Below are 13420 nucleotides of genomic sequence, written 5' to 3'. Positions count from 1 at the left end.
CTGATATTTCTGGGATGGGCTCTTTACAGATACATAGGAGATAGTTTCCCTGACCTTTTGTTCAACGAGACACAAGGGAGGGAGATGTAATGACGTACTTTAAAAAACAAAAAAAACCCTGCAACTTTGAATGAGAAACTGCTCTTACCTTAGTGCTCTAATCTATCTCTGCCATGTTTAAAAAGCAGTATGACATAAGTACTTCTTGCTACTCAAAATACAAAATATATAATCTTTCTTTTTCTCTTCTTTCACTACGTCCAGAACTGTTTCTAAATCTCACTAACATGAAGTAATATTCATATTGCAAATTATTGTGAATAAGTGGACATACTATTTTTCATTCTCTTTAGGAAGTAATTTGAGGGTTGGAGTACTAATGGGGGAGAAAATTTCAGTTCCTTCCTCTGCCTGTAGATATTCAAATAAGGTCATGTTACCTCAAAAATCTGACCTAACTATCTAGTTGTAGAGAAGGGAACTCCTGCTGAAGCAGTTCTGACTTGCCATGAGTTAATTGAGGCCTTTGCAGCCCAGGGGGAGCACCATTTTCTCCCAGCATTTAGACAAATTTCGGGCCTTTTTTTTTTTTATGCTGTATGTGGATAGGGCTCCAGATCAGAATCCTGTGAAGCTGTTTAATCATTAGAATTAAGTTCTTCTTCCGTGTTAGGAATCTCTGAGGCAGGGGACAGTCTTGTCTTCAGCATCAAGGGCTGAAAATTTAAGTGCTTTCTTGTCACAGAAAACTGTTATCCCTTTGTAGACTGGGCCCTAATGGTAAAGGGACACTTAAGAAATCATTCAGTGCTGTGAATTAACCAAGGTTTTGTCCCAACCAGGTGGAACACCTGGAAGTACAGCCTCGTTTTTCATTATGTGTGTCTCAGTACAGGGGAGAGCCAGCTCTGTGTGTACTTCTCATTACAGCAGCATCAGTGTTTTCAGCAGGGGTGCGTGCATTTTGAGGAGAGTTGTTGTTAATTAACAGCTGTTGATATCAGCGGGAGGAGAGCTCAAATGTTGGTGCTATTCTGATGGAGTGGATCAAAAAGTAAAGCTTAGAGGTTTAGGGGCTCAAGTTTGATTTTTGCTTTTGTTTCTAGTGTAAAAGGTTTTTTGGATCCCTTTAAAAAGCTTCGATATTCCAAAATTGTCCTTGAGAGTTTAATAGTTTAATGAATATTGAAGTAGTGAGCTGTTTTACAGAATAGGTTTTGGAAGATGAGGGAGGAAAAGCTGGGGGACAAAAAGCCCTGAACATTCAAAACCTTAAAATTTGGTGCTCAGCTCTCATAAATGAATACGTTACCAAGCCATTTATTTTATGTTTATTTTAGTACTTAACATTTGTATTTAGACAGAATATAGATAGCACTAGATAGCAAATAGCATGATATAAAGAAATATTAATAAGTAGTACAAAATATTTATAAAACTTATATAAACCATATAGAAAACAACAGAAAAAGCATGAAATATCAGATAAAATAGTTAATATTTTCAGATTACAACTGGGTTTTGTTGTTTGATTTTTCTGGGTTTTTTTTGCCAGATCTGTTTTACCAAATTCTCAGAAGTACTTTGCCAGCTGTATAGGAATTTTTAGACAGTGGAAAATAAGAAAAGTATTTTCTTCTATGATCTATTTGTCTGCAGCAGTGGAAACAGATGGACCTCAGATTTTGTTCTAAGAAATAGACATAAGCTAGAATGAATTTATGACTATTTTCAGTAGCAAATAGACATTACTATGTTGTGTCATGTGTTGTATTCATATTTTAGGACATAAGAGGAAGTAAACATTTAGTTGTAATTAAAAATACCAAATAATTCAGTGAAGTTGCTCTGCAGCCTTTTTTCTCCATCTTGTATTTACCTATTAAAAAAAAAAAAAAAAACTTAATGAAGAAAATCTGACCTTTCTATTTTTTTAATAACAGATTGCAACAAAAGATGGTGCACTTTGGAAAGTGGCTTTCTGAGCTACTATGAAAATGATAAAACTACCACTCCTAATGGTATGATTGACATCAATGAAGTTATCTGTCTCGTAGTACACAAGTCAGACTTCTTTTTAAATAGAGGGTAAGCTCCTGAATTCATATTTCAGTAAACAAACTGTTCATTTTTTCCTGAATTTTGAATAGGCAATTTTGAAAAATAGCTGGTTTTTTCTGACTTCAAGAAATTAGTGCTATGTCATATTTAGGGATTTTTTTATAGTGATAGAATGAAAATATTAGGGTAATTTAAAAGGGCATCTTAAATTAGATGTGTATGTTTCTTTTTAAATCTGTAATGAATATTCTCAGTGCTTGAAAGGTTGCATGATGATAAATTGAACAATTAATACTCATTTTTCTTTCTAGTATTGACCTCTGCCTCAAGCCAAAATTCTCGCTTTGCTTCTTCCTTCTAATGCAGCAGACTAGAGCTCTCCACAATGCTTCTGGATTTGGTCACAGAGGCATTGGTTTTTGAAATCCATTCTTAGTTCTGTAGCTGAGGACAACAGTGGAACTGATGAACATTTTTAACTGGAAGAAACCAGCTTTTCTTTCTTTTTTTTGGGGGGGGGGGGGGTAGGGTGGGGAAGATCTTGTTTTTTTTTTTTATAACTCTCTCACATCCCATTTGTTCGTGGAAAACATCACATAGGGAGTGACCTAAATCTGATTACAGTGATACTCAATTTCTTTAGTGCAACATTTTTGTTTAAAATATGCTTTGTATTTGTCTAACAGATTCCTTAGCACATTATTTTTGAATCTGTGTATATGCACCTAAAAAAAAAATAACTTTCTATAGTATAATACTGTAATTCTTTTAGTTACAAAACAAAATTGTCTGCAAAGAAGTCATAGTCTATTCAGTAAGCTCCTGAAAAAGATAATGGGAATAAAGGACTTAGACTGCTAGAGGGGAGAGAGATCCTGAAACATGGTGATGTCTCAATATGCCATCAAATACAGAGAAGTGACCTTCACTATTCTGCAGTAGCTCTGTGGTACCCAGAAAAAAGAAAAAAAAATCACTTTTTTCTTCTGTGTTCAAATCTAACCTATTGTTTATTGCATTTCCAGATGGTTCAATTTTAGGTTAATAACTAAATTAAAAAACATGTTGGCTGAATACTTCACTGTTTGGAAATAACTAACTTCCTGTTGTGCTTTACTTGAGATTGAGGAGTTTTATGAGAAACTTTACTTAGATTTGACATTTCATGTAGTGCAACAGCGGGTCCTTAAAAATGTCTGTTCTGTTAGTCAGAACTGTGTGTTTATATAATTTTCCAAGTGGCTATTGAAAATTATAGAAGTGATTCATGCTCAGTTCTCCACATTTAGACAAATCTCAGTCTTCAGCATTGAAAGGAAAAAACATACTCCATCTATTTGGCATCTAACAAGAGGTCACAGGCAAAATCATACTATAAATTGCTGAACCATAATTTTTGAGTTAAAGAGTGACTGACCCAAACTTCAGCACCATATTTACTTTCCAAATTCCACACCAATTTAAACTGATTTGCGTTTTCTTCTTATTTGTCCATTAAAAATTGAATAAACAGGGTTCATCTGCTGAAATAGTGGTATAATTTTTAAAAGGAAAGATACCCAAGAACCTTCCTTAGGGAAACTTTTAAGAGTTTCTTAAGCTACAGCAACTTCAAAGTATTCCTACTCTTGCTGGTGATGGCAGGTGATACACAGTGACCATGCATTTCCCCCCAGCAGATTCAGGCTGCCTGACAGGAAAAGCCTCTTCAGTTAAAAGGGCGGGTGAAGGGCAGGAGCAGGTTGGTGACAAGAATAATACTCTCCATCCTTGGCTGTTTTCAAGGCTTCTCATTGTGATAATCCCTCTTTGAGCACGAGCTGAGACCAAATGACATCTAAAAGTCCCTATGAAACAACATTTCAACTTGTTTACAACTTCCCATTCAACTGGTTGTTCAGCTTATATTAAACATACAAAAAAATCTTTTGAATGCATCACAAAAATGTGCTTGATCAAATAACATGAGCTTGCGAAAGCAAAAAATTCCCTATGCATTTTTAATGACTATATGTAAACATTTTTTATGCATTTTGGAATTATTCAAAAAGCTGTTACACCATAGTCTTTAAACATGTATTATTGACCTGCCAAGTACTTTGATCCTGATATATTGTAAAGTGCTTTATTATTAGCTAGGCCCTGCCTGTAATATTGGAGGAGAAATGCAGATGGGTTCCATTCCATCTGTATGAAAGAATGAAAAAATAGTGAAATAAAATGACACTAGTATGTCTGCTCTTTTGGAGACTAAATACAGCTCTGTTTCTTCTCTTACTTTCTTTAGGGACATCTTTACATTTGAAATATACTTACTGTCAGAGCGTGTTTTTCTGTTTGGAGCTGAAACTGCACATTCACAAAGAAAATGGGCTTCAGCAATAGCTAAGGTAATACTGATAATTATCTTTTTCAGTTAGGCCAGGAGCCTTTGCACAAATAATAAAGTGCCATTGTTAGCTTAAAACCTTTGAGAAGCCATTATTGATGAATACTGATCTCTCCTGCGTGTAAAGGTTTCTTGTGCAGCAGGAAGAAATAACTTTTGTGATTTAATGTTTGAAACAAGGTAATAAAATGTGAAAGGAATTGAAGCAGCATTTGAATGCCGACCTTAAGAATATATTAAACGTGCTCTAATATAAAGACATATACTGTATGAGTATATTTCAGCTAAGTTTTTTATGGTTGCAGTTCTATTAAATTTATTTGCTGAAATGAAATTCATAAGGCAATACCATATTTTATACTGTTCCAAATGTTAATAATCACATTACTAATTAAATCAATTGTAGAGTGTGAATGGAAAAAATGTTAAACTTGATTTTGCATTTGAAATTTAGTGTATCTATGGGCATATGAGTGTGGGTTTTACATCTCAAAGTTTGAGGTTTTTTTTACTGGGACCTTAATCCTGGAGTCCTGTAGATTTGCAATATTTTGATTTTGTTTTTTAGGGGCAGAGGGTTTTTTTCTTCATCTGACTCACCCCATTTTCTTTGGTAGCATTTTGTTCCCCCGGTGGCAGAATCATTGTTAGAGCGGGACTGTGACCTTATTGGGCAGCTGTACTACAAAGATTGCCACAACCTGGATCAGTGGAGAAAAGGCTGGTTTGCTATAGAGAAGTCGAGCCTTTATTTTTGTCTTGAAATGGAGGATGCTGAAGAAGATTCCATATATCTAAGGAGGTTGCAAGAACTAAGTAAGAACATCTAGTATTCAGAAAGTGTTCTGTGGGATTAATTCACTGTTAAGGACATTTCTATTACATTTCAAAGTAATAAATATTGGGAAGCTCAGTAAGTATTCCTTCACATGAGTCAGATGTTCTTCCAACTCTTATCTAAATATGGGGTTGGTTAATTTCTGTCTTGGGGTTTTTTTTCCTACATTTTGGCACATGCCAGAGAAATTTTTCACAGCTTTAAAATGAATGATGACAGTTTTCGTTCCAGTTGCAGCAGTATCTTTCTTACAAGAGTACAGAATTGAATAATAATATATAACCTTTTGGGATTATTGTCTCATATTTTTGACAGGGCAGAAATACTCACTGCAGAACACATTCTTGAGATGATTGACAGGTCTAGTTTTAAAATACTCAAACATACTGGAAAATTATAATTCTCTTGGAAAACTTCACAGACTAATAGACTTTTTTCCAATACTAAAAATATTATTTGCTCAATATCATGATGTGGAGAGATAAGAATGTTTGTATACATGGTCTTCTATGACCAATTTTATATCATTGTTTGTAATTATGCTCTGAATCCTCTTTTAAGCATATCTGCCCTACTTGTTTTTATATTGAACAAGGCAATATGTTACAAAGAAAAATACATATAATTTGAGGTTTCTAATAAAGTAGCATAGAGAAGATAGTTTAGCTCTTTATTGATGATACTCTTTATGAATGCTGGCAGATTGTGGACTGTTTTGCAGGAGCTTGCCTAAATGCCATTGGGTTTTCCACTGTTTCTTTACTGCCACGTTATATTTGGTGTAAATAACATCATGAAGGTGGTTTTTAATCAGCAATGTTTTTATGCCTCTAGATGTCTTTCAACTTGTGAATACTTTTGATCCTAATTCAGAATTAAAAGATTAGGCATAAGGAGAACTGTTCCTGATATTTTTTTTGATGATGCAACTGTAATTGCCTCTGCCAGAATCATAAGAGCATGCAAAATCTGTGTATATTATATCTCATGTATGAGAATGAAAGACTTTTGACTTGCAGTTGAGAATTTGTTTCGCTTGGGGTTTTTAATATTAGTTGTATTTCTAGGAAATATTATATATCCATATTCTTTTCTTTGATTTCTGCTCTCTCCAGAATATATCTGCTCCACTGTTAATACTGATAATAATGATTTGTGAAATGAAACTTGAAAACTAATGAATCATTTTTGGAAGTATAGTGACTTACCTTCTTGATATTTGATTCACTAAATATAGACGAAGCTAGGAGTTTGTGTGACACAAAAACATCATATAACATGCAATGTGTTTATTGGTTTTCAGTGGTATTTAGGACTTTACTCTCTCTGGGAATTAGTTCAAATAAGGTGTGCATTACATATGACACACACTTTGAGAAATTAAGTTTTCAGAATTTCAAATTAGTAAGCAGGTTACATTTAATTTACTGGTTTTAGTATAGTGCACAGTATAGTTTTTAAGCAGTGCAACTGAAAGCTATCCAGATGTATTTGATGTGTTATGTACAATGTGAGTGTTTTACAGGGTGCTTTTTTTAGCAGGGATAACATAAGGCATAAAGAAGGGTGGAAATGATCTTCAAGTTAATGATTTCCAAAATCCAGCTTACTTCGGAATCATTATGTCTTCTACAACTTGTATTTACAAGTTGAGTACAATAAAACACTGTAGCATATTTTCACCTTAAAATGTATGTTTAAACTTTCTTGATAATGTTTTGTGTTAGTTTTTCTTTTAAATGTAAATGTGGTGTGGTATTTTGTGGTGTTTTGTTACTATTATCGGCAGCATTCTTTATTTGCAAAGTTTAGGAATTCCATGCTCCTTTTGCCACTGGAGATCATTTTGAAAAAAAGATCTGTCTGTATGTGCATGCATGTATGTGTTTGTCTATAAATATGTGTCTGTGAAGGTCATATGAATGTGTATGTGTTTTGTTTTCAGCAACCAGCAGTGTGATGCAAAATGGAGAGAGAATAGATGTCCTGCTGCTCGTTGAAAAAGGAAGGTAAGGTTCCGATCTGAAAAATATTTAATCTGTTTTTGTAGTCATATCTTAGAATTATTGTTGATAGGTTCTGGAGTTTTTTAAAAACTTAGGGTTGCTAGTAAGAGAGTAAATTTGCAGAGGTTTTAAAGGAGGGAATATCTTTGTGCATTAATTATATTTCATGTCTGTGTCACAAAATGTTAACAAGCACTACTTAACTAAAAACTGTTTTCCCACTGAGAAAATTATTCCCAGATTAGTCTGCCAATAATGATTTCTTCAAAAGGATCTAACTCTTTTTACCTTGTAAAAAAGGAGTACCTCTTCGGTGCTTTTACTGTAAACTACTTGATTTTTTTAATCATTCTTATGTCTCAGGATTCTGTATCTCAAGCTGCCTAGATCAGGTTTGAGAGGATATGAATGCGTCCTCTGGTTAATCTTATTGTAATATCTGATCTGTTAACAGTATACTGTCTAGGAAAAAACATACTTACAAAGCAAACACGATCCATATCTGCTTCCAAGGAGGTAATATTTGGCAGAGATGACTGTATCGTATTTATATGATAGAGGTGGTTGGAACTTGAGGTGAGGTATGTATTTCTGCCTCAAATATGTGTACAAATTCAAAGATGGAAGTACAAATTGTGGAAGATAATTCTTAGTTTTTAGTAGGTTGAGGCTTTTTTAATTTCCATGATAGGTTATTGGGCAGGAGTCTGTCTTAAGTGGTGCAGTATTTATGCAGTATTTTGAACAGCCAATAATAGGTTGATAAATGGAGGGTGTTTCTTTCTTTGGCAAACAAAAAAACTTCATGGACACCTTTGACATCTATTCAAAGTTGGAATAGCTTGTCAGAAATGCATTGTAACTTGTGTGTTAGAATTTTAACTCTTTCTAGGATATGGTATAAGTTTCATAACTGAGTAGGGCTATGCAGGTTAGAAGGCAACACTTTTTCTTGTCTTTTTGGGGCAGTTCTGTTTTGAGTTGGGTTTTTGTTTGTTTGTTTGTTAATTTGATTTGTTTTGGTTTGTGTTTGTTTGGTTTTTTTTTCAAAAAAACATATTGAAAGATGCAGCGTTAAGTAAGCTATATACACCAAACCCGGAACCTGAGGTATCCTAGTCAAGGTGCCGTCTAAAGATGGATATAAACCATGCATATAATTTCATAGGTATTAATGCTGAGCAAAACTTAGCTCCAAGTCAGGTTTTATTATTTATTTCATTAGATTATTTCTTTCAAGTGAGCGTAGGTTTTCCCTGAACCACTCTAGTAGTTTAAGGGAAATTCTGGACTATTTGAAAATAATTTCAGCAGGGACACTGGCTGATTTAAGGTGGACATGAATATATTTAATTTTTCTTCACTGCCCTAAAAATTTAAATGCACAGTCTTCACATTATCTTAAACATTGAAAGCTATATGGGTGTATTGGCTATGGCATGGTGATTGTTTGTTAGGATATTGCTTCAAAACTATCCAAGTGTGCAGTGCAGTTGTATGAGATGGCATCTTAAAGTGATAAGCAATTTAATGTGTGTGTGGAAGATGATTAAATATAAAATCACCCTTGTCTTTAGACTCAATTACTGTAAGCGGAAATAAAGCTGCTAATCCTCTTTGTGCCCCTTCAAGCTCTAGATAAATTAATATCCTCGAGATGTCATCAGCATCAGCTAAATGAAATGTCAGTCTCTAGATTTTCCTATTCTGTCTGTTATTTTGTATCAGTGCTCGTCTAATGTCAACTTTGGCACAGATTGATCGCTTGGAAGAGATTCTGTGTAGATGACTTCCTTGTTAATTTGTTAGTCACTTAAATGCAGGATAAATTATAAAATAAATAAAGAGTAGTACTGAAAGAATTTAGCTAAACAAGTAAGATTTTTCCGGAATCAGGAAAAGCTTAGGAGAAAAAAACAACCCAACAACCATAAACCAAACCAAAAAAGCCCCCATCCTTTGCATAAAAAAATAAATGTGGTGAATTTCTTAAAGTGTTTTGTTAAATTTTACTAGAAATTTTTATGAAAATTCCTTGAAGGATTTTTCTACTGACTTTCCATTTCTTACAAATACTTATGCCCTTTGTTTCAAGTCTCAATCTTTGGACTCATTAATTAGGGAAAGTCACACATTTACATGTATTATATCTTTCTGTTTCACACCTTTTCTTTTAATTACTGTAGGTAAAAGAATTACTTCAGTTGTTACAAATGGACTTCTCACTTAGGAATGATTGCATACGCAAGTAAACATTTTCACAAATGATAAAAACTTCAAGTCTTATTGCTAAAATTATTACCATGTAATAAATCTAGGAATTCTTGATTCTTAAAAAGATAATAAATTTGGGATAAAAAAAAAATGTAACATTAATCTGATACATATCTACTCAGAAGAAGAATTTACAATTAATTTTGGGACATAACATACATAGTACTTTAGAGCTTGTATAAAATACAAGAATTCAGAGACAGTACTACCAAAAAAGGCATGTGAGAGTTTCCCAAAATGTCTTAGATATTAATACAATCCACTCTACCTTTTATTTTTTTTGCTGCCTCTTCCTTTACGCTGCTTTCTGCTTGGCACCCTGCTGTTCATTTATTCTCTGTATGGCATGTTCAGCTGATGATGCCTATCAGCTCAGAAATAAGAGGTGGCAATCATACCAGGTAATAACATATCATCAGAGGCTGAACCACACTAAAAGATTTCTGAAACCACAAGACTGCTTCTCTTTTGAAGTATCTTGTCTTTTTTGAAGCTCAATGGAAATTTTCACAATAATTCTAGATTACTTAATTTTATATTATTTTTTTTTTTCAGATCTTATACATGTTAATGCTTGTGTTTGTCTATCTTCACTAAAATAAATTACATAACACCCTTTTATTAACACCGACTGGAATTTTATTACATTCTAGTGTCTATTGGAGCATATTGTCTAGACTGCTAGAACAGTATCTAACTCAGCTGGAAATCTTGACTTCTCACACCACTGTGGTGTATAGTTTTACACCCTAATCAGATGGCCATTTGCCTCTTCTTGCTTTCACTTTCATAGCTGAAATATTCCAGTTTCGTAGTTGAAATGCTTCTTGACTTCTTGCTAGAAGTGGCAAACCATTTTAAGGTTTTCTGTGTTTGAGGCTTCCCTTTGTCACAGAGGTGTCCTCTGATTTGATCCATATTCAGTTTGGATTTTTTCCCTTGATCTCTGTATTTTTAAAATGCTTGTAGTGCCTGGTGATACTTGACCTCATGTTGCTATCAATAATATGCTGTCCAAACAGAAGTTGCATGGCATAGTAGTGAAGCAGCTACTCCTGTGTAGTTCAGCAGAGGCCAACAGAGGGATCTGCATGATGAAAAGAAGGAAGTTGTTTGAAAACATCTGTATACAGTAGTTTTTAAATATATCTTCTATATGTAGAATTTAATGCAAAATCTCTAATGCTAAGTTTTAAAGAAGCAGTTATACAGGTAGTTCAGTTTCAAACATTTCTTACATTTTTCTGAAATAATTTAAGCTCTCTCTTAGGTGTCAGTGAATGTTTTCAGACCATAATGTAATCCAGATGGTGCTTTTTTCCCCCCTGTTATGCTTGTGATGTAGTTAGCTCTTTCTTATTATGGATAATAAACCTGCCCTACATACTGGCACAATTTCTTTAGGCTGATGGTTCATTCAATGCTTTCTTCTTAACCCTTTGATGATAGCAGTAAGTTTTCTCATAAAATGCAGTTATGGAGACAAAATTCTAAAATCCAGAATTAATATAAACTTAAGAGTCAGATGAAAGGACTTGTGCTTCCAATATGATGTGCTGGATGTAAGACCTTTTGAAGGGTCCCTTGATTAAATATTGCTTGAAAAAAAACATTTTAATGGAATATCTATGCTTCAGTTGCAGTTTGATTTTGCCAAACAATTTCATATCAATATTTACTTTCTTAGTACCTATGTTTTCAGACAGGTAAATTATTAGACTCTTGTGGGAATTGCCAGAGGGCACTAAATTGTGCCAATGTCTGTTTCACACTCTCCCTGCCCACCTTACCCAAAATCTCCTGTTAGCACTGCTTTCCCATTGCACAGCTGTGCAACAAAGCTTATAGACATAGCTGAAGCTGGGGGACTTTGCAGGATGGGTTAAAGAGAAGCCTTTGCACTCTTGTGGGTGGAGTGTGGTCACATTTGTTTGTCTGACTGCCGGGGCAGAAGGATGTGCTGGTAGTCAACAATAAAGCTGTGTAGGTAATGGTAGCTTCCTTAATGTTGAGACTCATTGATCTGCTGCAGTCCTTGTGCCAACTCAATTCTCTCAATTCACTAGGGCAGAAATCTACATTGGCACGCTGCCTTGCTTGTTCGAGTACTTAAATTATTAATTTCTTGGCTATGGACTGTATGTGTTTCACACAACATAGCAAAACTTCTGCCATTTTTCATCATATTGTCATTTTTGCTAACTATTTGTTATGAAATGTGAGATCTTTATCAATTTTTAGAACTGAAAAATAGCACATATGTAAACATACTGTAGAAGGCAGTGCATTTGTATTGAAGGAATGCATTTTGCTTGAGTCTGTGGAAAATGGTAATCTGCATGGTAGATCTTCATAAACATTATAGTATAAATTCTTTCAAGCATGGTTACTTCTATAAACTCTTTAAATTCCTCAGTTTTGTGCTACATGGGACATCACTATATTTCAGCCTGTGTTTATGCTTAGTCTTAAGCCTTGGATTTAATATTACTTTATATTTTGATAATGACAATTAGTTCAGTGAAAAATGCATGTATTTATTATTAATTCTGTCTGAAAACTCTGTGAAAGAGATGAACACAGAGGTTAAATCTGTAAAGTTATCTCCATTGTTTCACAAACTTCTGTGGAAGAATTCTGCTGTTCTTGAGGAGAGTTCTACTCTTCTGCTGGAAATTATTTCCCCTTTCTTTTTTATTACTTCCAGGTTCAAGGAGGTAAAAAAATAATTTCCAATTAGGGAAAAAAAATACATTTTCCCCAAAGGACTAAACTGAGAAGGACTGCTTTAAGCATCTTATTTCTAAATTATTTTGTGTTTGTCTGATTTAAATTTATTCCAGGTGTGTTCTCTCAGCCAAAAATTATTGAGGTTTGAGATGAGCTTTTAAAGCCACTTCCATGGGAAATTGACTGAGTTATGAAATGTGTCTGGCACTAGTTTAATATTTTTTTCCCTTCTTTGCTCTTGTGGTATTGTAGTGAAAATGTGTCTCTGATTTATCTTACTTTTGATGCCGCCACTCTGGAGATTTTTGACTGGGCAAGTATTATTTTTTCAAAAATACTTAGTTACCTTCTATGAACAATCTAGGTTCCATGATAGCAGTATGTTTTTCATATTTGTATTTCTTACCAGCAACTTCTCTTTCATGCCTGTTTTGGTCCCTTGGGAATACAACTTAATCAAAAACAACCTTTTCTTTGCTAATTATTAAGTACCCTCTTCCTCTGTTACTGAATTGAGCTCAACAGCTTCTGAAATTTTAGAAAACAATGAGAACATCATCACTTTGTACTTCTGAAATCTTTTTTCTAATGTGATGCATTGAGGGGAAGATGGAAAGATCCATAAAATACAAGGTGATCTTTTCCACATAGTTTAGGTATTTCATATATCACAACAATTGATTGACAGGCACATGATTAGACTTTCGTATCTCTATGAAAAATGCTGATAAGTTCATGTGACCTTTGAAGTTGAGTACGGTATTTTTTCTCTCCTCCTCTGGTATCAATTCATTGATATGCAGCAGAGTTGCCCTTTTCTTGTTTTGAAGTAATAATATTTTCACTTTACAGTATGTGCTTCCTGTATAGATCATAATTCTTTGGATAAAAAAAAAAAATCTGTTGAGACTTCCATTTATCCTTTTGCATAATACGGTAATGTGAGTCCTGCTGTTCTGCAGGGGAAATAAACACCCACTAATATGCATATATATGTACATTTCTTCTGTTGGAAAGCACCGTAAATCTTTTATAAATCATTGTCCTAACCTCTTCTGATCTGTGAATAATAGTAGGAAATGAGTAGAGTATCTTGCACTGTCAAACTTTTTTCTACTCCTA

The 13420-nt window shown here is 34.0% G+C and overlaps 1 protein-coding gene across 1 annotated transcript in view; it reads left to right on the top strand.

The window, feature by feature from the left end:
- Positions 1 to 13420, top strand: part of ARAP2 (ArfGAP with RhoGAP domain, ankyrin repeat and PH domain 2) — a 113842-nt gene that overhangs the window by 64344 nt on the left and 36078 nt on the right. Inside the window, exons 16-19 of the mRNA XM_058804342.1 lie at positions 1944 to 2088; positions 4349 to 4451; positions 5068 to 5266; positions 7234 to 7297. Of these exons, the coding sequence (XP_058660325.1) occupies positions 1944 to 2088; positions 4349 to 4451; positions 5068 to 5266; positions 7234 to 7297 (511 nt within the window). The remainder of the gene's footprint in view (positions 1 to 1943; positions 2089 to 4348; positions 4452 to 5067; positions 5267 to 7233; positions 7298 to 13420) is intronic.

This window comes from Ammospiza caudacuta, chromosome 4 (genome assembly GCF_027887145.1).
Source record: "Ammospiza caudacuta isolate bAmmCau1 chromosome 4, bAmmCau1.pri, whole genome shotgun sequence".
Lineage (NCBI taxonomy): Eukaryota > Metazoa > Chordata > Aves > Passeriformes > Passerellidae > Ammospiza > Ammospiza caudacuta.
This window is presented reverse-complemented; position numbering and strand designations above follow the sequence as displayed.